The 26195-nt window shown below is 47.2% G+C and overlaps 2 protein-coding genes across 8 annotated transcripts in view; one reads left to right on the top strand and one right to left on the bottom strand.

Annotated features, from left to right (window-relative positions):
- Window positions 1–6443, bottom strand: part of LOC116942986 (lysosomal dipeptide transporter MFSD1-like) — a 43831-nt gene extending 37388 nt beyond the window's left edge. For 3 of the 5 annotated variants that reach the window (XM_076067421.1, XM_032955539.2, XM_076067419.1), the window contains exons 1-3: window positions 6144–6442; window positions 1764–1864; window positions 442–575 (exon numbers count right to left, since the gene is read on the bottom strand). In XM_076067421.1, the coding sequence (XP_075923536.1) occupies window positions 442–575; window positions 1764–1864; window positions 6144–6168 (260 nt within the window). In that variant the 5' untranslated portion in view covers window positions 6169–6442. Of the gene's footprint in view, window positions 1–441; window positions 576–1763; window positions 1865–6029; window positions 6120–6143 lie in introns of those variants that run through there. The other 2 variants (XM_032955538.2, XM_076067420.1) reach the window with 2 other exon arrangements.
- GATB (glutamyl-tRNA amidotransferase subunit B) lies at window positions 4767–25078 on the top strand. Of its 3 annotated transcripts, none has more exons than XM_032955536.2 (13): window positions 4767–5055; window positions 11023–11170; window positions 12655–12768; window positions 13490–13688; window positions 13919–14041; window positions 15368–15481; window positions 15788–15872; window positions 15970–16014; window positions 16632–16833; window positions 18661–18791; window positions 22335–22413; window positions 24163–24297; window positions 24767–25078. In XM_032955536.2, exons 1-13 carry the CDS (start codon window positions 5000–5002, stop codon window positions 24890–24892), a joined length of 1557 nt encoding a protein of 518 aa, XP_032811427.2. In that variant the 5' UTR covers window positions 4767–4999; the 3' UTR covers window positions 24893–25078. The 3 variants fall into 3 exon arrangements, with proteins under 3 accessions (XP_032811427.2, XP_032811426.2, XP_032811428.2); XM_032955535.2 differs by lacking the exon at window positions 4767–5055 and adding an exon at window positions 9877–10100; XM_032955537.2 differs by lacking the exon at window positions 4767–5055 and adding an exon at window positions 10176–10507.
- Window positions 25079–26195: the final 1117 nt, after the last annotated feature.

Genomic DNA, 26195 nt, shown 5'->3' with positions numbered 1-26195 from the left:
AGAACAATGTTCGTCCACGTGAAAATCAAATCGGCACGTCTCACGGCAGATCTGCCCACCACGACCTTCACGAGCGGTAATTTCAATGAAAGCCCGGCGTGCGATTGCAGAAACGCGGACCAGAACATTGACCACACAGCAGTGAACCGATGTGAACTCCAAATATTCAATTTTCGCCATTGACTCACCCCACCGCATGTCGACTGAACCAATTTCCCAGCTAATTAATCTGGACATCGACTCGGGGCTTAATTTCAGTGGTGGGGGGGGGGGGAGGGGGTCTGTCCAGCTCGTTGACGCACACCATGTCCAGTGTACCTCTCGCCACGGCTGTTGGTGCCTGCTCCAGTCTACCATCGACGTATTAACAAAAGTGTTGTCCTGCAATAGACTCTCAAGTTACTATTCATCCGTCACCGCACGCGAGGGAAAGAGACGCACCCCCATGCGTAAACAGCGTACAGCAAGTTGTACTGGCTCGGTGTGAGTCCCAATCCCGATGGGGTCTCGCAGCCTCCACCACCGTTCAGGACAGTCGCGTTCTTCGCATTCTGCTCCTCGGAGCAGCTCAAATTCTGGCAACACGGTCAGAGAGCAAATTACATTTCCAGTCGAGCACCGCGTATGAATTTGGTTGCCTTTTGCCATGCGGAGCAAACGCAATGTGAGCATTAGTATTTAATGAGCGCCCACATATCAATTCGCCCCCCCCCTTAACGGCTTCAATGAATGATTATAGTTGGGTGTAATGAATCAATCCAGAATTGGTTCTTTATTGTCTTGTTTTTACTGTCTCGGTTGCACGGGTTTGTTAGCCCCATTAGCCTAAATGTAATTTAGCATTTAATTTACATATAATTTGTATAAACTGAAAATAATCCATTATTACACCATATGTTTCAATTAATGTACTGTGAGAATAAGAATTAATTGGAATTGACGAATCTTTTGTTTAATCAATGATCATTTTACCTTTTTTTTACCACTTTGCAGTTCTGCCTGCAGTACAAAAACGGTGCTCCAAAAGCCACTGCTGGCCAAGTGCTCATCCCAACCCACCGCCATAAAGTGCACAGTGAATGTATACCGCTTGGCACGAGGCCATGAAATAATCAGGGTAGTGTCCATCTCCTGGCTGTGCCGTTTGTTCGGTGGTGTTGGTTATGCATTCATGGCGAGTCTTGTGAGTAGACCTGCCACTTTATGCTTCCCCCCGCCCCTCCCTCCGCACATTCTCTATGCTGCCCTGGAGCTTCATCCATGAGCATGTCCGGGCACAGAGCCAGGCATCCCCAGATTCACGTTGCCATTGCCTCCCAAATAACGTTCGCATTCCACCCAGCGGCAGCCTTCGGATGACCCAGTTTTATAATGAATAATAATCATAAATGCCCTTTAACCCAGGAAAGTCTCACTGCGTCTCAACTAAATTTTCTTTTTTAGCATGTTACCGCATGGGAATGATTTTCGCCAATTCCAATTAATGCGCATTTGGCCACGTGGGAGCAAGTTGGAGAACCCAGTGAAACTGCAGCACCACTCTACGAGGGTGATAGACTTTCGATTTAAGAATCCACTGCTGTCCCGCTATCTTCTGGCAAGATAGCCAGGAGATAGTGGGACCTCGTATTCCCAGACAGTTTGCTCATCCAGGTGCCAAACACCCCTGAACTGAACCCTGCTTAGCTTCAGAAGATCAGACCAGACCAAGTGGATTGAGGGTAATTAGCTCGCTTTTCTCGGGGCGGAGGGGACACACTCACCCCCTGGAACTGAGCCTGCAGCACCCCCGGCATGTCGAAGCAGTAGTACGAGCCGAAGGTGACGAGACAGTTACAGAGCAGCACCAGGAAGCGGTACCGTCCTGCAACCAGCACGCAGGGCAGCACCCAGGGTAGAATACATCAACAACAAATGCCACCACCACCATCCCAGGCCGAGGCAGCATCTTCACAATCAATCAGCACCAAGTATGTGTTTTTATTTAGTCATAAAATAAGTCTATCTCTAATTTCAAATTAAAGCTATCTCTAATGTTATCCCGTTTGTGTTATCAGTGACACGTCATGGAGATGAAGCAGCCATTTTTTAAAAAAAATCTCTCATCTCTTTATGTGAAAGACTGGCCCGCAGAAGCGGACATCACAGAACTAGCTTTGAGATCCCTTCAATTGAAATCCATTCCACACAGGCAGCAGAACTCCCCATCTGCTCCAATACTGGGAGTAATGTGTGTGCATTATTAGTTAGTACGATTTGTATCATTCATAATAGAGGGTGACATTGGTCGCGAAAGCCTACGTGGTAAGCTGATTTATATCATTATCAGTCATGATGAATCCACTTCTGGAATAAGGCATCCCCAAGTGGACTCCACCCCCACCCCCCACAGGTCCAGCTATTCAACTATCCATCAAACGGTTGCACACGAGCCAATCTCACCGCTCCATCTCCACGGTAGACATCCTCTTGGATGCACTCACTCATTGGCCATCTCCTCCCCGAGTAACGCGTGGACTGCTCAAGATCGCTCGCTCGCTCTTCCCGAACCACGAAACCCACGTCTTGCCCCCCAGTATATGTTCTCTCGTGCACGCTTTCTTCTCTCAGTCTCTCAACTACATTTCTTCACGCACCGTTGGGCGTTTGTTCCATTCCCTTTGTCGCCCTCCGATATTTCTGATTCATGCGTCACAGCAGCTGCGGTGCACACTGATTAAACACGGTCCACCCGAGGCACCTCGGCGAGTTGCTTTTCATGATCAAGTTCCACTTTTCAAAACACACTCCAAGCGCCTGTCACCCACATCTTCATTTCATCGTTTTGATCTCAGGCTACCCCAGGTATATACAGGGTGCTTCAAATTTTCTTTAACAGTTATATGAGACTATCGTTTTTAATGGGGGGAAAGAACGGATAACACACTGTTACGTGATAAATGTAATGTTAATAGCTTCAAAAAGTCAAAAAGTCTCCACTTGATCATCATCGTTATCAACACGTGGCCTGGAATCTTCTCCAGGTGATCTCCAGAGCACGGAGGCAGCAGCATATTTATTATAACATTGTTGCAAATTCTCTGAAGCGTTCACATTTATTTGAAGCACCCTGTACATGTATATTCTGCTGGATCTTCCAGCGCTGTTCCTACCACATGCACATGTAATCGTTTAAAGAATCAGAAGTGTTTTTTTTTTCACTGAATGAAGCCCATAGAACTGAGAAGCTCTTTATTCAACGGCGACTCGGCCGTCAGACAACATCAAAGCATTTCACAATTACAAACTGAAACAAATAACTTGATCCATATTCTTGGTTCTTTCGGTAAAGTCACGTAGAAGGGAAACAATAAAATAATATAAATACAACAATAAAATTCTCACGACGTTTCGATTGCAACACAAGCAACGACGTTTCGATTGCAACACAAGCAATCATCATCATTGTGGTTGTCACACCTGATGATGATAGCTTGTGTTGCAATCGAAACGTCGTGAGAATTTTATTGTTGTATTTTTTTAATTTGATTATTTCCCTTCTACGTGACTTTACCGAAAGAACCAATAATTTTAATCCCTGCAGTCACGAAATCTTTAAATCGAAACTTGATCCATATGTTTTTTTATTTTGCTTATATTCATCTGCAGCCCAACTACTATTCAGCCTATCTTTATCGAGTTATTTTCCATATCCTGCAGTTAGTTTCCATTGGACGTATAACGGTTATATGTTCAGCAAAACCGTGATTGTTAGTATATTGTTCTCTCCGTTTACATTCCAAGCCTTTGTTTCTCCAATCCAACGTTTTGGAAATAAGTAACTCACAATCGTCAACAACACCGCGTTTAAAATAAAATAAATATATAATCGGCGTGCGCACCACTGCCAATTCAGCAGAAGCAGCAACCACCAAATAATGTTTGGAAAACAACTCCCGATGTCGCTGGGGGGGGGGGGGGTGTGGGGTGGAGAATACTTTGGCGACAGCGTTGTCATCTTGGCTGACTCACGGCCTAATACATATGCACCCTGTGTGGGTTGTTTGCAATCATTTTGCCGTGGGCTTGATAATTATCCGTGCTACGGTTCAAACCGGGGAAAATCCGTAAAATTCAGGGTGATTCAAAAAAAGAATTTTTTTTTTTACACTTCGGAGAATTTGCAACGATGCCACGAGAAATGTGCTGCTGCCTCCTCCGGACTCTGGAGACCACCTGGAGAATATTCCAGGCACGCGTTGACAATTATGGCGAACTAGTGAAGACTCTTTGACCTTTTTGAAGCTATTGACATTACGTTTGTTATCGTGTTACAGTGTAATATTATCCGTTCTTTTCTCCATTAAAAACGATAGTCCCATATAAGTGTTAACATGTTTTCGAAGCACCCTGTATTTGTGCTTGCGTGCAGATGTATTTGTTTATTGGCTGCTCCTCACCACCTGAATCAGTGACCACGTGACCGCCACCACCGACGACTCTTAGAAACAATGGACACAGGCGGTGCATTGTACGTGCTACACCTCCCCGTTCCACATGAGCGATTAATAAATAAGTATTTTGGCAAAAAGGTACGGCTTGTTTGTACATTAACCGTGTTTTTTTTATTTTAAACGGGCCACCAAACCTCTTCCCATTTTACCCCGGATATTACAGAATTGTCACACGGCACGTTATGTTTATTGGTGGATGATGATGAGATCAACTCGTAGCGCGTATTGGTCCGCTCTCGATGAGAGAGAGAGTGGCTCAGGAGGTGAGGGGATAAATCGCAGAGGAGCGGGGGGGGCAGCTGGTGAGCTGGCACCACATCTCTCCCCCAAGTTCTGCGGTCCTCTGTATATGAGTGTTTACATGAAGCGGCAACAGTTTACGTGATTCATGAACAGGATTCTAAAGGAAAGTTTTACATCGGTGCACATTACCCGCTATGACGTATAGATAGGTAACACGGACACGATACACGCTTAAAGGTGCACAGAGAAGCGTGGGGAGATAGATGCTTGCTTGGAATGACATGGAGAGGCGAAGAGAGAAACTCGACGATCGGATCAAGTATGTATGTTGAACTTCTTTCGCACCGTGCGTAGCCAACCGTGCTAACACAAATCGGACATGCTTATAAACAAAATCGTATTTAGCTGCGAAGAAGAGCGAGTGGATTCTGGTAGCGCATACATCGCGACGAGTGACGTCGGCCCCGTGGTCGAGACCAAGGCCGTAATTATACTAAATCTTGGGGGGACACATCCCCCCCAATATTCAAATATGCTCAAAATGTCCCCCCCCCCAACAATATATTGCTTTAAAAAATAATTGCTATGCTATGTAAATAAAAACAATTTGCTAAACCTTGGCCACAATATCTGGACTTGTCTTCATATAAATCAATACATAGATTTCTGTTTATATGATTGTGGCTATGGTTGTACTTTATTCGTTCCTAATCTCTGCCATTACATACAACGAAACAAGAAAAGGTAAAAAAGTAAAAACAGAGCAATGTAATACAATACACTATTAGACATTGTAAAAAAATAAATCCATCCCATGTGTTAGTGAATTTTTTTTAATGCTTTAGGCAGGAAATGAGTTTTAAAATTTAGATATTTTTTCTGGGTTGGGACCCCCAGACACCCTGGAAGATTTGGTTCCCCCCCAATGTTGACTCCTTTGCTACGGCCTTGGTCGAGACCGATGGGCAGCCAAACGGAGAGGACAACGCCCAAGAGACGGAACGGTGTGGAGATGGAGTGGTGAGCACACCCCGCCGACAAGAGCGACGTGGATTGTTGCTTCGTGAGATCGCGATGGAAGGCAACTTCGTGGGGAAGACTGCATCCAGCGGTGAATAGATCATGGCTGATGAAGATAATGACGAGGGAACAAGCAGCTTTACTTAAATAAATCCATATTCTATCTTTCTTTACCGAAAGAACCATAGAATATGAATTCCTGCAATTAATCCCTTGCTGCCTAAAACATTGCTTACATTATTGCTTCTGTTCTTGAAATAATAAAAGGCTCACCTTCTGCAATATACCGGGCATCAGCCGGAGGGTGTTAGGATCAGCGACAGGGCCGCTCTACTTCCATCATTAGCGTCTTGCATTAACAATGGGAGACAGCGGCGGTCTACTTACCATCTCGGGCGTCGATGCACATCATACGTCTTCTTCCAGGGAGCAAACTCCGAGAAAGCCCTTCCGTTGGCCGATACTTACTCCCACGACGGCACCCGCAATCGTTTGTTCTCCACGTGTTCTCCGCACACCGCCCAATGCACGGCCGAGTGAGCCTTGGAGGGTGGTCGCTGGCCCCCCCAGTTGTGTGTGCTGCGCGTATACAAACTCGGTGACCTTTCTTCGTGTTTGCGGGATCCCGTATATCTCGCCTCCTTGTTTGTTGCTTATTTACTGTCCCCCCCCACCCCCCTCTCCCCCGCCTAAAAAACGCAGCCAACCTCCCCCGTCTGAATGCCTCACTTAGCAGCCACCAGCTCACCCACCGACTCCCACAGTTATATCACTGCCCCCGTCTCCCCTTGTCCTGAAATGTGTATATCGTTTGCGTTTTTTAAAAAGTTGAATGCCATCGGGTTTGCAGGGTCATTAAGTGCTGGCTCATGAGCCGGTCCATTATGGGGTCGCGCTGTTGTCTTCACCATTTCCTGGAAATTGGGCCGGATTTTGGCCTCCTCTTCTCTAATGAGTCGCACACGCGTTTGGGACCTTTTTGCCAGTATCAAAGTATGACAAATAAAAATAGGTTTTGCCCTTTCTCGCAGTAAAACAGATGTTAAGATGTTCAAACACCAAATAGATTCCTGTTGCAAGGAATCAAATCTGCATTCACCACACGTACTTGTGGTAAACATGAAAACAAAAATGTTTGCCTTTGGGCGTACTCTGGTCTGACACTGGTGAGACTAGGCCAATCATATATTATCAGAGCATGATTTTGTTTGCATGTTCACCACAAGTCCGTGTGGTTACTGCAGACACGATCCCTTGGTGTTTGAACATCTTAACGCCTATTTTATTGCCAGAAATGGTAAAACCTATTCGTATTTTCATACGCGGTTGGGCTGTTGGGCAGACGTCTGATGAGACCTTTAAGGAGGCAGTTGGACATTAGTAACCCTCTTGAGTCTTGGGTAGCGTCTGTTTCGTAGTTTTTTGTGCCAAAGCCTAAACACTTAGTTAGAGAGCCAGTCAATATACGTGTGAGATAGTGGGTTTCTCTGTTCAAACGAGCGATGTGGTGGTGCGTATTGGTTGCCCATAGTGGTGTAAATTCCACATTCCTTTGATGGGGGCCAGTCTATAGGTAAAACAACCGCCACATCACAAAATGGTTCTGATTTTATTGATCCGTCTCACAAACCAGTATTACAACTCAGCTCGACCCACAACGGTGGAGACCACGAACCTACAATACACATTCACAGCACAACAGGAGATTACGAATCATGAAACCAGTATTACAACTAATCTCAACACAAAGCGGTTGGAAATATTTTCAGGAGCTCAGACCCCGGAAAGGTCCGACTGATTTTTACCCATGACAGCAGCTCTGAAACAGTCTATCCTTCGTGTGATCAGTAGGGGGCGCATTTTGAATTAATGGGCCGTGATTTTCTCAATATCCATTCACTTGAAAACAGGTTCACCCTATGAAAAATAGGTTTTACCCTTTCTGGCAATAAAACAGGAGGTGTTAAGATGTTCAAATACCAAATATATACTCTTTCTAGGAATCAAATCTGCATTAACCACACGTACTTGTGGTGAATATGCACGTAATTCACGTGATTCCTTGCAAAAGGTATCTATTTTGTGTTTGGACATCTTAACAGTTATTCTTTGGTTCTTGCAGTCACGAAAGCGTCAAATCAAATCTTAACAGTTGTTCGATTGCCAGGAAGGGTAAAACCTTTTCTTATTTTTCATACTTTGATACTGGTAAAAAGCTCCCAGGTTCACCATGTCACCAAAAAAACAAGCACAGGGTGGTACAGATGTCTCGTGAACTCAATTTAATCGAAAAAAAATAAGTCACACCTGATGATTATTGCTTTTGTTGCATTCGAAACGTCGTGAGAATTTTATTGTTTTATTATTTTATTGTTTCCCTTCTACGTGACTTTACCGAAAGAACCAAGAATCCCTGCAGTCACGAAAGCTTTAAATCAAAATTTTACATTTTAAAAGTAAGGTTTATTTAAAACGGAGATTAATATTCACAGCACTGTGTATCTCGTTAAGTTCTCTCGTGCATAGTAGACACAGATATACATTTAGCTCGTGAATATATTTTAGAAACGCCAACATTGAGTAGAAACAGAGGAACACATTCTCTAAATGTATTTTCGTTCTAAATTTGAAGTTTTCGTGACTGCAGGGATCCATACTCTTTGGTTCTTTCGGTAAATTCACGTAGGTATAAAATAAAATAAATCACACCTATTAATAAAATTAATTAAATTATACCTGCGTGACTTTACCGAAAGAACCAAAGAGTATGTATTTTCGTTGTCACACGGATCATCCCGTTTAGCCAGTTACCCGGCTAACTGGCTAAACGTATTAGAAGGGAGATCCTTGCTGCGTGCTCCCAGCCTCAACAAAACATAAACAAAACCATCACCGGGCCGATGTTTCGGCCAATGACCCCCCTTCATAGCACTTATTTAGCAGCCAGGACACTGCACTTTTATACCATGGGGCCCGATGGGAATTAGAACTGTTAACAATATTTGTCTTAAATTTTGATTTAAAGTTTTCGTGACTGCAGGGATTCATATTCTTGGATCTTTCGGTAAAGTCACGTAGAAGGGAAACAATAAAATAATAAAAATAGAAAACAATAAAATTCTCACGACGTTTCGACTGCAAATTTTCTTGCTGTGGTTTTCACACCTGATGATGATTGCTTGTGTTGCAGTTGAAACGTGATCATTTTATTGTTTTATATTTTTGTTATTTTATTGTTTCCCTTCTAAGTGACTTTACCGAATGAACCAAGAATATAATATTTGTCTTCCATAAGGAAACAGCCAAGTTTGGCTGTCGCCTAAGCTAGTTGCAATTACTGTCGAAACGTCGTCTCAGATAGTAAATGTTGTGGCTTGGCTCTCCAACACACCGGTGTGTGCTGTACTAGTGTAGTGGGTTCGACTGAGGCGCACACTCGAACTTGGAGGCAACACGTTTATTCCGGACCCAATGGGGTAACTACATAACCTCTCACGGAATAACATACAGCCAGCCCGAAGATCGAAGACGTGGCAGGCAGATTTCATTCTCCATGGGACAGCCCCGATTGGGGCTCGGGACTCGGCCTTTATGGGCCGCGGCATGGCCGGGCTCCGCCCTTGGCCACGCCCCCTTACAGATCCTTCCCGAAGACTCTGGCCCCTACATCACGTGTCCCTCTCACCCCCTTTTGCACCCCCCCCCCCCTTGCCACCTCATACACGACACTAGTAGCGAATTGGCATCTTCTGTTTACGTGACAAACCTTCCTATTTGGCTGTGTCGGGTGGTGGCGGGTTTAACGACACATATTTACGCGAACTAACCCAAAAAAATCCTCTTATGGATGATATTGGTCGCGAAAGCATCCTACGTGTTAAATGTTTGTCTTACGACTCGATTCTAAATAGCCATAGAAAAAAATCGTCACCTATTCGTAGTCGCTGATTAACAGACAAACCCATTCTGTTTAAGATTAATAAAATAACAAAATAAAATAATTAAACAAATAACAATTCTAAAATAAAGTACTCTAAAGCTAAAATAAAAAAGGCAATCCTTAATAAATACAAAGCGCGATATGAATGCATCCCTTGCTCCTATGTATGGTCATACGGAAGCCGCGTGGGTTTAAGTGCGGTCACGTGGTGCGCGCCGCGTCAACATGGCTGCGCCCATCGCCGCACGCTTCGGGCTCGGCTCGGGGTTCGCCGCGGGCTTCCTGCGGCCGCTCTGCTCGCTGCGACGCGGCGCTGCCTCCCCCTCGGCTGTCGCGAATGCTCGGCGCAAACACAACCCCGCTGTCGCGAAACGGCAGCCCGCCGCCGCCGCCCAGACTGGAAGGTAGCGGGATGGCCGGCGCTTAAATGTGCCGTGATATTTACCATGACCCCCCCCCTCGTCCACGGCCCTTGCCATCGCCGCGCATTCAAAACCCACGGTGCCTGTTAAAGGTCGAGACTGCATACACGCAGGCAGGGACATCGGTCTTAGGCACGACTGTGCAAATCCCCCCTAACCCTTAAACCATTAAACCCTAACCCCGGACCTTCGCCCGTAACCATAATCCACAACCCATGAATCCCAAGCATAAACCCTGCACCCTAAACCCAAATCGGGTTCTTTCCTCGCAATTGCAGGGACGGTAGTCACGCCCGTTGGTTCGTGGATAGCAAGGCTCCTGCCATCGGAACGTGGCATTTACATCACTGGTTGTGAAAGGAGCACCACACCACGATGATTGAGCAGGGGTACGCCTTATTCTGCTCGGTAATTTATTTGGATCGCCAGCGCTTCGACTGCAGCGCTTTGACTGCACCTCAAACGTAGTTCGCTGAGCCCGCCACTCGAGCCTCATTCATCGCCTCCGTGTATGGGCATTTACGGAAAGTGTTCGTTGGTTTAACTGCTGCCTTTGTTACACGACCTTTCCCGTTTACAGAAGTGTGATTTTGTTTTTAGAATTCCGTTCACATGCCTGTGCATGTAAACAGATACGTTGTAAGCCTTGCCAATGCGGTGGTGGGCTATGTACGGTGCTAAAGAAGTTCAACATAATACAGAGAGACAATAGCTTGTGTCCGTATCTGCTGCAATGGTTTGTGCGGATGCGGTTTAGCGTGGACCATGAGCTTCGTGGAAGGTCAAAACCAGCGATCTTCCGCGTTGGGTCTTTCACAAGGTGTTTGTGAGTTCTCTTGAACTCCCATCAGCACTCCAAGCTTCATTCGGGTGTTTAACTCATCGCATCTTGTTGGTGTTGCAGGGCGGAATGGCGCAGCGTGGTGGGACTGGAGGTGCACGCTCAAATTCACTCGCACTCCAAGCTCTTCTCAGGTGCCGGCGTCAAGTTCCACGCCGCGCCCAACTCTCTCGTCTCATACTTTGATGCCAGCTTGCCTGGCACCCTGCCTGTGAGTCTTGCATTAAACACCGCGCGTCGCCGAGGTGGGCTGGGCAACGCAAGGGTCAAGAGGCTGGCCGAACTGGCACCGTTGAAATGCCGTGTTTGGATCTGGGCAACCTTCTGTGGGTCTCGAGTAGAGCAGGTTTATGATCTCAGCCTGGTCATCAGTGATTGCAAAGAACTGCCGTAACAATCAATTTGGGACTGTGCTTAATTTGGCAAAATTTGTCAATGTGCATAAACCCCACAGATTACTGAAGCTAGGAATTAAAAAATATATAGTTTTGACTGCCATGGGACGAATGTTGCTCACTTTAGCGAGAGGGCAAGTGGGACAGTGCTGCCTCCTGCTGTGTGCGCCAGACAGTCCACTTGAAGGGAACTCGGATGAAGTTTTGTGATGTCCGCTTCCATTGACTGTTCTCTAACATGAAGGGTTGCACTGCTCTGCGAGCGTTCCGAGTGGTTGCTTTGTCTCATGATGTGACACCAATCACGTTCAGAGTGAAATTAGGAGGGAAATGGTATTTTTTTTTAGATTGCTTTTCACAAGAAACACAAGCAGCAGGCATGAATTGTAGCCATGGTTGTTATGCACACAATCTTATCAGATGTTGGACGCTAAGCAGTGTCTAACCTGGTCAGTACCTGGATGGGTCACCAGCAGGGTTTGTCAATGTTGTTGGTTTGTCAGAAGATGGCAGTATTGAGTATTTCTCTTAATTTGTGAGGAAGGACATTTCCCAGGTACCTTACTCTGGTTTCCTATCAAATGCCAAACAATGTAATTGGCCATGAGATTTCCCTGGATAAATAAATGTCATTAGTATTATAATATTCCTCGACAATTACAGTACCAGGCCTTTGGATCATTCAAAGCTCTGTTACACAATGTAAATGAGATGTCTTGTGAAGCAATTACTTACAGAAGACCAAGGGAAAGACAGGCTGAAAGAACAGTTTAGTGTTTAATTTAGACTGTTCTTAAGTCAACTAAATTAAGTTTACATTTGAAATTATAGTTTAAAACCTAGTCCAAGTTAATTTTCCACACAGCCTCTAATAACCTGTTTTTTATGCAAGCGCTTGGCTGGCTCAGCCCTACTTAGCTTCCTTCAGATGAGATCATGGTCACAGGAATACAATTGATATGCAGTATTACAGTAAAAGGCCACTAGAACACAGCTCATTACACCGCGTATTTGGGTATACCGCGGGTCACAAACGCACACATAGATACGGAGATACAAAGCGTGTTATTCATGTTCCCTGACACCCACGTTATATCGGGATTTTATCTTATTAGCAAAAAAAGCTTGTATGTTATATAGGCTATCGCGTGAAATAACATTTGGAAAAAAAGGTGTTAAAGTTGCAAGTAGGTCCAACAATTTGTTGCACGCCTCTGTTTATGTACTGGGGGTGTCCTGATATTTAGAACCATATTGTTGTGTGTTTTGGTGTCTGCGTGTGTGCACCCCCTTTTGAAAGGTCCTCAACAAGCGCTGCGTGGAGGCTGCAGTCCTCACCGCACTCGCGCTTGGCTGCCGCATCAACATGCACTCGGAGTTTGACAGAAAGCATTACTTCTACTCTGACCTCCCAGTATGTAAGGCTTGGCCTTGCTGGCCCCTTCCGCAATAAAACTTCTATATATTTTTTAAAGCTACATGTCTCTTTATTGTCTGTCGTTACAGCATCGACACATAGTACGTCACACGTTCGCATGGCGATGGGCAGTTTTGCTGTGCGTCTGCTCTGCGGGGTCGCAGTTGGTTTTGATGTTTGTGACCAAATCACCCGGAATGTACACAATGGGTTCACGGCTGAAACTATCGTGTATAAAGCAGGTGCTGTGAGCTGCTGCAGCTGCTTATCAACACGGCCTGATATGGCCCTTATCCAGTGGTGGGTTGACGAAGATTTGTAAATTAACTCATTTAATTTAATATTTGTCTAATCCCGGTTCTCCCTGGATAGAGAGATACATCTCTCTAATGGGGTCCTAACGGAATGCACGATCTGACTTTAGCCGCGAGTTGAACGTTTCTTCTCAGGCTTTCACCACGCGCTACTCTGCGGGCATCCTCAGGAGTTAAATGGAGGAATTTCGCCTAGTCTCGCACCCTTATATGTTGTCCCTTATTGGAGACCATGTGAAATTCCTCACCTCGCCTTCCAAAGGTGCCCGCAGTTGTCCGTCGCGAAAGCTTGCGAGAGGAAACGCCCGACACAGGGCCTAACCCAGAGCACCCAACGTGCATTACGAGGCGGCTGCGAAAACCCTCGCGCCAAACCTGACCGCACGGGCATCTCTGACTTATAGGCCGGCTATCAGATCACGCAGCAGCGGCTGCCGATAGCCGAGGGAGGGGCCCTGCGGTACCAGCTGTTCCACGGCAACCGGCGGAGCGAGGCGGAGGAGCGTGAGGTGCACATCAAGCAGATCCAGCTGGAGCAGGACAGCGGGAAGTCGCTGCACGACGAGACCAGGCACCGCTCGCTCATAGACCTCAACCGCGCCGGTAATGAGAGGCCCCTCGCTCGCCACCACCACCGCGGGCCTCCACTCGAGGCGGCGGTTTCAGTCATTCGCTTGAAAGCAGCGCTCTAAAGTACTCTCGACAATGTGTGGCTGTTGTATCTGTGTATGTTGAACTTCTTTAGCACCGTACGCAGCCAAGCGTTAGCAATCGGAAGTGCGGATAAAATGCCTTAAGCGACCTTCCTCATTGTCTTTGTGGCGTCGCGACAGGGGTGGGCCTCATGGAGATCGTGATGGAGCCCAACATGAGCTGTGGGCTGGAGGCGGCCACCGCCGTCCGCGAGCTTCAGCTCATCCTGCAGGCACTGGGCACCTGCCAGGCCATCATGGCCGGTGCGAGGGACACACAGCAAGACACAGAGTTTCCCTCTTTGCAAAAGAGACTTGTCGCAGTGGGCACTAATGTGGTTAGAAGTAAAGTTCACGAATAAATGAAATTATTATCATCATCATGATGCTGGCAGACTCGTTAGCCTCCTGTCAGATGTACGTCAATTGTTTGCGAAAATGATGAGAAATAGATTTAAATTAATCATGTCCATTTCGCCTAGATGACGGTATGAGTTGTGTTGAAGGAAACATGGAAACACATAACACGTTGCCATCTCTCAGAACATCAACAGCCCGATGCACACATCACCCTCATGAATGACAATTTCAAGACAAGCCACGGTAGTGTGATCGTGGCCATGCAACCCAAACTATAAACCTCAACAGTGGCAGACCTCAACATTGTCAATTAGCTCCTGAACCGATTTCCGTACTCAAGAATAAAAAAATTGCAAATCAGATGATGGAAACTTTTGAGACCACCTAAGCGAATGAACAGGCTGGGTTTAGGAAAGGTTTCCCTTCCGTTGACAAGCAAACATGCTATCAATGAAATTCTGGAAAAGACTAAACACTATCAAATACTACTATGCCTGCCCTCTTTATCCAATGAAATGCATTTTGTTCAGATGACTACCCCAATTGTGATTTAGCCTGGAGAGAAATACATTTTATTACCGCATTAATAATATGAATCTTGATATAACCCATCCTCATTCACTTGGTAGGGAAAGAGGGTGAATAATCACACATCTAATAACGTATATGGCTGTTGATAAACCGTTCCTAATTATTAACTAAAAGAATGGACGGTGATACTGGCTGAAATTTGTAACCAAGCTGCGTTGAGTACACAATGCAGATGACTGACCTCTTGCCCCCATGTTCCCGTGTGTTTAATCATTGTTATCGTCATCATTTACTATTTACACTGCTCCGCACGTACAGTGCATCTTTAAGAGCCAGAGCAAAGGGGCTTTCAGGTAATGACTCAGTGAGGGAGTGATTGTAGACAAAATTCAGAAGGAATACAATATGGGAAATATAGACAAAATGTACATATTGAAATGCTAAAATTTGCATCAGTGTCTACCTCAACTTGAGATATTTACACATTCTGAAAATGTCTTTAATTTCATCCTAATTTGATGATTTGTGGGTGCATCATCGCTCACATTTCTGGGTAAGCTGTTCCACAAATTTGGTGGCAAAACACCAAATGCGCATTGGGTGATGGTGAGCATGCAGTGCCTGTGAGGCACGCGGTGTCTGTGAGGCGTGATGTCTAAGGCGCGGCGCCATTCAATTCGTGCTGCGGTCATCTTGCAGAGGGACATCTGCGCGTGGATGCCAACGTGTCCGTTCACCTCCCCGGGGACCCTCTCGGTGTCCGGACAGAAGTGAAGAACATCAACAGCCTCAAGTTCCTTGCCAGAGCCATAGGTGTGGTCTCCACCTGCACCTTCTCGCTATTTAAATTGAGCTGCTTGATTTCTCACCGTCGTTAATGTAGAATTGGGGATTCGTTTCAGCGAGGTCTGTCTGGGTCAGTCGCCCGCAACACGTTTCTGCAGCTGGCACACACGACATCCAGTTATACCACTCGCTATTGGCTGTGGCTGTTAGTCACATGGCACCTCAGCTCCTGCAACCTACCAGCGATTTGGAAAATATTTGGTGAGAGATTAAGCCCTGTGTATTCGCATAAGTTGTTGTTAAAAATAAATCTTGTTTTTATTTTTTCCACAGATTACGAAATTGAGAGACAGATCCAAATGTTGGATGACGGTGGTGAAATTTTTAATGAAACGAGATCATTTGACAGCAGAACAGGGTAAGGTGAGGTCCGGAGTACCCATTTATCAACGTCAAATTCACAGTGTAACTTGGTATGCGGTGTAAATACTAAGTACTGTTTGTATTTGTTTTAGAAAAACTGTTCAAATGAGAGACAAGGAAGCCAAGCAAGACTATCGGTAAGAATTTCACAAATCGGCAAACTTAAACACTCAACTTGTGGACCTGTAACATACTTGAATTTTTTTCTATGAATCATGAACCTCATTAATATCTCACCGGTCACATGTGACTAAATATACCGGATCTCATCGCATCTTAGAAGCTAACTAGGGTTGACCTTGGTGAGTACATGGATGGGCGACCACAGGGGGAGAGACAGGTGTTGCAGGCCACTGCAGGCCTACGTTGTAGCCAGCAGAAGGCAGTGCAGCAGAATAAATTGCATTGTACTATGCTCCAACATCATGCTCTCCACCTTCACCAACCCGCACTAACCAGCGTGGTAAAATATGTCCAATCAACCCGCATGGCCCACATTGTGCAGGGAGTATGCATGTACGTGTATGCACGTTGGACTTATGTCGCACCGTACGTAACCAACTCTGCTAATCGGAGGTGCGGGAGGCCTTCATTCAGCAGTGGATTGACAAAAGGAGTGCGCGTGTCTAACAAAAACCGCCTTTCGTCAGATGACCACTGCATAGACAAACTGTTTATGGATCTTTCCAGCCGAATGGGTAAGTCGTCTCGTCACGTCACCGCAGTTCCCTCAAACTTTTCTTCACCCTCCCAGCTTCATGCCGGAGCCGAACCTGCCGCCCCTCATCCTACTGGACGACGCGTCCATGGCGGGGGCGCCCGGCGATCACTCGGTCCACGATCACTCGGTGAACGTGGACGCCATGCGCAGGGCCCTCCCGGAGCTTCCGGCTGCCCGGCGCCAGCGCCTCGTGCGGCGCTACGGGATCCTGGCGGAGCACGCCTCGACGCTCGTGGTGCGTCGCGGTAGTCCCCCCACGTCCGCCCGTGCAGCTTCATGGATTTTTCCACACCCCCGCCCGCCCCCCATGCTCCTCAGTTCGGTTTTGTTTGCCTGCAAGGCCATGTGAGAAGCCTGGTAGAGAAAGGTCCAAGGAAGAAGATACCACAGAGCTACCTCTGAGATTCCTTCAAGTGACCTTTGGTCCATCCAGAATCATAATTGGAATATTTATTTATACTGGAGGAATCCGATGAGCTATAAAGCTCTTTTTCACAGATGTCAGTGAGCGGTGGGTAAGAACGTTACAACAACAAACAATAGAAAAACACGATAGGAGTTCACAGTACAGGAAAGGTAAACAAATCAACCAAAAAACATAAATAAAACTAAACCATCCCCATCCTACCAGGCAGAGCCCACTGAGGTATTAGGAGGCAATATGAGGCAACACTTCTCCACCTGCTCTTGCCACTGAGAATAAATGTGAATCAAACTGGCGTTCTTTTTTTAAGTCAGAGCTAGAAGTTTGCCAAATTAAGTGGAGAACCAAATTGAACGTTACGTTCTCGTTGTGTACAGTCACCGGCCAGGCTGAGACCATCACGTTGCTACACTTGAGAAGCCCGTTGAATCACAGGTGGCCACCTAGATTTGAAGCCCGGGATGTCAGTGGTGGCAGCGCAGTGCTGTGACCGCTGAGCCACCCGGCTACCTCTGAGTAGACCAGGGGGTCGGCAACCTGCGGCTCCCGAGCCGCATGCGGTGGCTCTTTAAGAGCCGCTGCTTCGCGACGTCACTTGGTAAGGGCCACCGTCACGTATTCACCACGTGCATTGCGGCTCTTGAAATATAGAATTTTATTTGATCGAATTCGAAAAGAATGTCTCTTATTGTTTAGGTTGCCAACCCCTGGCTTAGACAGTGAGGTTGACCCGAGGCTCCGGCACAACCACTGTAAGTATTTGCATTAATTTTTGCTGCAGGTGAATTTCAAATAAGGTATTTTAAGGTGGGATCTTGGGGCGCAAATTTAACTGCTCTTGATAATAAAATCACACGTGTCTCAGTGGTCATTTGTTAAATACCAATGGTTTATACAGTGGCCATTTGCAAACTAGTCCAGTGGCGACTGTGGTATCCGGAGTTGACGGAGTACTTCCGTTTTGCTACGAAAGCAGCACGTGTGGCGTGTCAACAAACTCGGGCCCCGACAAACGCATCACCTGCTGAGTCCTTGAGTTGCCTCGGGTCTCACTTGGTTTACATTTCCCTTCCCCCGGTCAACTGCACTGTTGACTCCCCCCCCCCCCATTCCAGGCTCACCTCGCATTATCTGTTTTCTTTATTCTGCCTGTAACGGACCGCCCCCCTCGCGAAATTAAATATGCTCACGGTTCCTTTACGGCATCTTGAGACGGGATCGTGTTCGGCCGTCATATAAATCTAAATTGTAAGGTCCGATTTATGTTTTTACCCACCATCACTAGGTGCGGTTCAGTTCAGCCCAAGGTAAATCTCCTTGGATTGTACTCTCCAGTCACTGCAGGAACCGATCACGTTGATTTCAGTCATACGGTCCCACGTTGCATTGTGCTACCTGGGCCTTTGGTAAATAATTTATCTTCAGTTGCTGGAGGGCAGAGAGAGCCAGGGAATTTACCTGGAGTTAGGTTCTACCTCAGTACGGCCGGCCGTATCGTGTTCAAGCGTGTTATAGTTTGCTGAAAGGACTCGTGTTTCATGTCTTTACGCTGTGGCTAGAAAACCATCTGCGCAGTTGAGTTACAGCATGGCTGGATTCTCATTTTGGTGAGGGTTGTATTTTGTGTCGCGTACACAGAACGATGGGCTGGTGGAGTACTTCGAGGCCGTGGTGGATGGGAACCGCCGCGAGCCCAAGAAGGTTATAGGCTGGGTGATTAACGAGCTCCTCGGCAACCTTAATGAGAGAGGCATCTCCGTGGGCCAGAGGTACGTGCTGGAGGCCAGTTTATTGCGCCGTTTTCATTTCTAAGCTAACTCATTTTTACAGTCGAAGAACATTTTAGTGCCGGGGCATCTTGGGGGTTGGGGCGAGTTGTGGATCAAAGACGGAAGAAAAGTTAAAACCCAACTCCTTGGGCTCACTTGTCTGCACAGCTCACTTGTCTACACAGCTCGCTTGTCTACACAGCTCACTTGTATACACAGCTCGCTTGTCCACGGAGCTCACTTGTCTACACAGCTCACTTGTCTACACAGTTCGCTTGTCCACACAGCTCGCTTGTCCACACAGCTCACTTGTCTACAGAGCTCACTTGTCCACACAGCTCACTTGTCCACACAGCTCACTTGTCCACACAGCTCACTTGTCTACAGAGCTCACTTGTCCACACAGCTCACTTGTCCACACAGCTCACTTGTCCACACAGCTTGCTTGTCCACACAGCTCACTTGTCCACACAGCTCACTTGTCTACACAGCTCACTTGTCTACACAGCTCATTTGTCCACAGAGCTCACTTGTCTACACAGCTCGCTTGTCCACACAGCTCACTTGTCCACACAGCTCACTTGTCCACAGAGCTCACTTGTCTACACAGCTCGCTTGTCCACACAGCTCACTTGTCTACAGAGCTCACTTGTCTACACAGCTCACTTGTCTACACAGCTCGCTTGTCCACACAGCTCACTTGTCCACACAGTTCGCTTGTCCACAGAGCTCACTTGTCTACACAGCTCGCTTGTCTACAGAGCTCACTTGTCTACACAGTTCGCTTGTCCACAGAGCTCACTTGTATACACAGCTCACTTGTCTACACAGCTCGCTTGTCCACACAGCTCACTTGTCCACAGAGCTCACTTGTCTACACAGCTCACTTGTCCACACAGCTCACTTGTCCACACAGTTCGCTTATCCACAGAGCTCACTTGTCTACAGAGCTCACTTGTCCACACAGCTCGCTTATCCACACAGCTCGCTTGTCTACAGAGCTCACTTCTCCACACAGCTCGCTTGTCTACAGAGCTCACTTGTCTACACAGCTCACTTGTCTACACAGCTCGCTTATCCACACAGCTCGCTTGTCTACAGAGCTCACTTGTCTACACAGCTCGCTTGTCTACAGAGCTCACTTGTCTACACAGCTCACTTGTCTACACAGCTCGCTTGTCCACACAGCTCACTTGTCTACACAGCTCGCTTGTCCACACAGCTCACTTGTCTCTACAGCTTGCTTATCCACACAGCTCACTTGTCTACACAGCTCGCTTGTCCACAGAGCTCACTTGTCTACACAGCTCGCTTGTCCACAGAGCTCACTTGTCTACACAGCTCGCTTGTCTACACAGCTCACTTGTCTACACAGCTCACTTGTCCACACAGCTCACTTGTCCACACAGCTCGCTTGTCTACAGAGCTCACTTGTCTACACAGCTCACTTGTCCAAGGAGCTCGCTTATCCACACAGCTCGCTTATCCACACAGCTCACTTGTCTACACAGCTCACTTGTCCACACAGCTCACTTGTCCACACAGCTTGCTTGTCCACAGAGCTCACTTGTCCAAGGAGCTCGCTTATCCACACAGCTCGCTTATCCACACAGCTCACTTGTCCACACAGCTCACTTGTCTACACAGCTCGCTTGTCCACACAGCTCACTTGTCTACACAGCTCGCTTGTCTACAGAGCTCACTTGTCCACACAGCTCGCTTGTCCACAGAGCTCACTTGTCCACAGAGCTCACTTGTCCAAGGAGCTCGCTTATCCACACAGCTCACTTGTCTACACAGCTCACTTGTCCACACAGCTCACTTGTCCACACAGCTCGCTTGTCCACACAGCTCACTTGTCCACAGAGCTCACTTGTCCACAGAGCTCACTTGTCCAAGGAGCTCGCTTATCCACACAGCTCACTTGTCTACACAGCTCACTTGTCCACACAGCTCACTTGTCCACACAGCTCGCTTGTCCACACAGCTCACTTGTCCACACAGCTCACTTGTCCACACAGCTCACTTGTCCACACAGCTCACTTGTCCACACAGCTCGCTTGTCTACACAGCTCGCTTGTCTACACAGCTCACTTGTCCACACAGCTCACTTGTCTCCACAGCTCACTTGTCTACACAGTTCGCTTGTCTCCACAGCTCACTTGTCCACACAGCTCACTTGTCTACACAGTTCGCTTGTCCACACAGCTCACTTGTCTACATAGCTCGCTTGTCTACAGAGCTCACTTGTCCACACAGCTCGCTTGTCTACACAGCTTACTTGTCTACAGAGCTCACTTGTCTACACAGCTCGCTTATCCACACAGCTCACTTGTCTACACAGCTCACTTGTCCACACAGCTCACTTGTCCACACAGCTTGCTTGTCCACAGAGCTCACTTGTCCAAGGAGCTCGCTTATCCACACAGCTCGCTTATCCACACAGCTCACTTGTCCACACAGCTCACTTGTCTACACAGCTCGCTTGTCCACACAGCTCACTTGTCTACACAGCTCGCTTGTCTACAGAGCTCACTTGTCCACACAGCTCGCTTGTCCACAGAGCTCACTTGTCCACAGAGCTCACTTGTCCAAGGAGCTCGCTTATCCACACAGCTCACTTGTCTACACAGCTCACTTGTCCACACAGCTCACTTGTCCACACAGCTCGCTTGTCCACACAGCTCACTTGTCCACAGAGCTCACTTGTCCACAGAGCTCACTTGTCCAAGGAGCTCGCTTATCCACACAGCTCACTTGTCTACACAGCTCACTTGTCCACACAGCTCACTTGTCCACACAGCTCGCTTGTCCACACAGCTCACTTGTCCACACAGCTCACTTGTCCACACAGCTCACTTGTCCACACAGCTCACTTGTCCACACAGCTCGCTTGTCTACACAGCTCGCTTGTCTACACAGCTCACTTGTCCACACAGCTCACTTGTCTCCACAGCTCACTTGTCTACACAGTTCGCTTGTCTCCACAGCTCACTTGTCCACACAGCTCACTTGTCTACACAGTTCGCTTGTCCACACAGCTCACTTGTCTACATAGCTCGCTTGTCTACAGAGCTCACTTGTCCACACAGCTCGCTTGTCTACACAGCTTACTTGTCTACAGAGCTCACTTGTCTACACAGCTCGCTTGTCCACACAGCTCACTTGTCTACACAACTCACTTGTCCACAGAGCTCACTTGTCCACACAGCTCGCTTGTCCACACAGCTCGCTTGTCTACACAGTTCGCTTGTCCACAGAGCTCACTTGTCCACACAGCTCACTTGTCCACAGAGCTCACTTGTCCACACAGCTCGCTTGTCCACACAGCTCACTTGTCTACAGAGCTCACTTGTCCACACAGCTCACTTGTCCACAGAGCTCACTTGTCCACACAGCTCACTTGTCTACACAGTTTGCTTGTCCACACAGCTCGCTTGTCTACACAGCTCGCTTGTGCACGGAGCTCGCTTGTCTACACAGCACGCTTGGGCTGTCGGCGTGTGGTTAATGTCCCCCTATGTGGTGCCTTCTGTGTGACAGCCCTGTCGAGCCAGCGGCCTTGGGGGAACTCTTTGACCTCGTGGAGAAGGGGTCCGTTTCGCCGGCTACAGGCAAGCTGGTGAGTTCTAGCCCGGTTCTTTGCTCTCAGCGGGGCGGCAGCTGCTGTGGAATCGTTTGTTGCCTTAAAATAGAAAGATGGTCACATTGGACAGAGGCCAAGTAACGGCTCGATTTGGCTATGTTCTTGCTCCGTAGAGATTACCTGCCAAAAAAACCTTAACGGGAAGCCAAAATAGGAATCTGTTGAATGTTTTTAGACTGACGATGCATTCAATTCGGTGTATCCTGCGCGACTACGACCAGTCACCCGGAATATGCCCATGCTTGTTACATCTCGGAGGCTTAGCGGGTTTGAGCCTGGACAATCCTTGAGTAATTGATTACTGCATACACCAGGTTTCCATAGGCGGCTGTGGGGCTGTCCTACGTCATTGTCAGCAGAGGGCAGTGCAGCAAAGTCCATTGTTGTACTGTACTTTTATGACCCAGCTATTATACTCCCTTCACTGAACCCACGCTGCCCAACATGGTGAAGTATGGTAAAATTATCCCCGAGACCCACACGGCATGGGGAGGCCTTCATCCAGCAGTGGGCTGTACTTGTACACTGTGCGCTCGTGTATCGGGCTAGCCATGTCATGCACTTGTGATCCGTGCACAGCATGAGCATTTGCAGATGCAGAAGTGGGACGTTCCTGCTTTGGTTGTTGCGATGTTTCCACGTAATTTGACACTTTGCGGCTGCCTGTTGAAACATGTACACAAGTTTCTTATATGCCGATGTGGTGGATTTTGAGTACATTTTTTCGTCAAATACGATGGTGGACCAAGGCCCCCCCCCCCCCTCCATGCCATGTCCTTCATGACCGTACTTCACCACGCTTGTTCATGCTGGTTGGTAAAGGGGGTGGTGGGGGGAGCACCCCGGGATCCATTCAAACATCGCCCGTCACTGATGTTCGCCTTGACCGGGAAATGAACTTGGGTCGCCAGGTTCAAAACACAGTGCACCACTGCCCCGCTCCAGATTGTGGGTAATAGAATACAAAATAAACGGTCAAGGTTATGTTTAAACACGTGAAATAAAATAACATTGAGAGTGTTAAATCTGTGGGCCTCGTTGGACCAATGTCTTCCAGCAGTATTATTTTAAACAGAGACCAATAGGCAGCTAGAAGAAGTTATTACGTTTATGTGGTGAAACAGATGCTTGCCTGTTTATTGTTAGAATACGTGTTTGTTTATCTTCACAAAACTGAATATGATGGGGCCAATATCAAGAGGCATTGGCGTGATTAAAATGCAGTGTAATCAAAGAGCCAATGACCACATCACACGGCGTCTGCCCGATCTCGTCACCAATTGGAAGCTTCGCAGGGCTGATCCTGGATCATGCACGATAAGCCCTTTTGCCAATCCGCTGCTCGATGAGGTGCCTCATGCTATGTGGGTCATAGGGGTTATTCGACCAAAGCTCACGCTGATCAGTGCAGGATGCTGAAGACCAGGAGCATGTAAGCGGGGATCATAGAAGTAGACTACCACAATGAATTTTCCTGCACTGTCCTCTGCCGCCCACAATCTGTGAAGGTTGGTCACCTATCCAAGCACTATCCATGGTCATCCCCGCTTAGCTTCTGATATTTGACGACATTGAGCCCATTCCAGGTGCTTTGGTATTTGCTGTTCGCAGCTCTGAACACACAAAGTGCCCCTGTCCTCTGTCTTCCACTTTCTGGCACCCACTTCCAATCCTACTCCCCTCCATACTTCTCCTCTGACCTTTCCTACCTGGTGTCCCCCAAAGGTCTTGGCCGACCTCTGCACCACACGCGGCCAGAGTCCCACGGAGGTGGTACAGACGCGGGGCCTGTGGCAGTTGTCGGAGCAAGCCCCGCTGGAGGCCTGTTGCCAGGCCGTCATGGACGCGCACCCCAAAGAGGTGACAATGAGCAGAGTTCTCAGCTACTCATTGGCTCTGTTCATTTGGAGCCGAGCTGAAGTGCAGGGTATTTTCTGTTGTGGGGTATTTTATTTATCTAGAATTAGAGCAGCGCAATTCTCAATGTCCTTTACTGAACAAAGCCTCACTGAGCCTTAACAGTATTTTTTTTATGAGAATCCTGCTTGTGACCACCATGCAGGGCGGCTAAAAGTGTGGGTGGGGGGGAGGGCTGACAGTTTAGCCATGTTTTGCCCATGCTTCAGATCTAAGGGGGGGGCCTTAGAGAGAGCCAAGGAGTTCTTACCTGGCATTTTGTCCCAGGCCTCCGTTAATGTTTTCGGTATCCCTGCCACCTTGCCCCCCCCCACCCCCACCCCCCCTGCACAGTCACCAATTGCCATGTGATGCAACATGCAGTGGCAGGAGGACAGCAGCGATCTTAACCGATGCTCTCATCTCCCTGCAGGTGGGGCTGGTGAAAGATGGCAACGTGAAGGTTCTGAACAGGCTGATTGGACTCGTGCAGAGAGAGCTGAAGGGTCAAGGTGACGCGAAGATGATCAGGCAGATCCTGGAGAAGATTATGCGCTGAGGATGTGATAATTCATCGCGTCAATAGCATCCATAGACACTTGAGTGTAAAAAAATGGAGGGGACATATTTGATCTTACTTTATATTTTCACAGTAATGTTCTTTCCATAATAGAGGTTGTATTTGTTGTAAATAGTCACAATTTCAAAAGTAATACCAATAAAAATGTATTTTTTTGTTGTTGTACTAGTTGCCTTATGTTTTCACTAAAGTATGTGCTGGTACATCTTTAGATTGACCTACGTGCTCTTATAATTTTTTTGCAGTTGCTTTGGCAGTGTGTTGTCGACTTTGATTCACCGTTGATATTCCTTGTCAAGAGTTCATGGGTTATTTGGCTCAGAATCAATTTCCCTCCTTCCGTGTTGTTTGAATGAAAGAGCTCAACAGAGGACACTGTTCTTAAGTGAGGACATTAGGGCCTGCTAGTCCATCTGCCCATAAACATTAAGGGTCCTATAGGGGCTGTTTGCAACAGTATGCCGGTATTAGCCAAATCACCCAGCTCTCCGCGAAGAATTATCAAACCAATAGAGACGTAACACACAGCAGCAGTTTCACGATTAAGAAACGAAAAGCAATTCTGGCAAGAAAATGACACTAATTAAAAGGATTGGCTGGCATTGATGGTCATGACCAGTCATGGAAATGGCACCCATGGGTGATGACAGGGTGAGGATGAGTGACAATGTTAGGACAACGGTCGATGTTGAAATGTAATTTGGTTGGTTGCACAGGTTTAGAAGCAATCGTGCCAACTCGGTGAGGCCTTTAACACTTTCTTCAGCTGTGGAGATGGAATCGTGTTTTACGATATTGCTGAGGTTGATGAGGGTAGAGACTACTGTCCACTGCATATGTGAGGAAATAAACCAAGTGTCTGGCATTACTTTCCCTGCAGATTTTTTACAAATCCAATAATAGACCAAATTTTAATCCACAAACCTTCCTTTGGTTGTGCCGACTCATAAGTGGTACTTTTCAAATCTATTGTTTTTGCTTTCATTTGATGAAATGTGATTGGGACACTGCTTTCATTGTTTTTTTTGTTTGCGAAGGGTTAGGATTTAGGAGTTAAGAATTGGCGATTTATGATTGAGTTTAGGGAGAGCAGAGCTTCATTTGAGCCGGTTCCCTACAGGTCTATGACCCACAATATATGCACCCAGCACAACACATCTAGGAAACGTCTTACTATGGATGTGACTACTCGATGCATACCAACTCCCGCCTACCAGGCACCTGGAAAACATTTCGTGATAAATCAAGCCTTGGTTTAGGGTTTAAGTGTTCGGGTTCGGGA

Source organism: Petromyzon marinus, chromosome 16, assembly GCF_048934315.1.
Source record: "Petromyzon marinus isolate PM22_M1 ecotype Great Lakes invasive population chromosome 16, UKy_Petmar_22M1.pri1.0, whole genome shotgun sequence".
NCBI classification, from domain to species: domain Eukaryota; kingdom Metazoa; phylum Chordata; class Hyperoartia; order Petromyzontiformes; family Petromyzontidae; genus Petromyzon; species Petromyzon marinus.
The sequence above is the reverse complement of the archived record's forward strand: the minus strand, read 5'-3'. Positions and strand labels throughout refer to the sequence as shown.

Bases quoted from the DNA above. Each gene is read 5' to 3' on its own strand.
- GATB (XM_032955535.2), top strand. From the start codon at position 9,922: ATGGCTGCGCCCATCGCCGCACGCTTCGGGCTCGGCTCGGGGTTCGCC. The intron at 13,689-13,918 runs GTAATGAGAGGC...GCGTCGCGACAG, and splicing joins CATAGACCTCAACCGCGCCG to GGGTGGGCCTCATGGAGATC. The intron at 24,298-24,766 runs GTGACAATGAGC...ATCTCCCTGCAG, and splicing joins TGGACGCGCACCCCAAAGAG to GTGGGGCTGGTGAAAGATGG.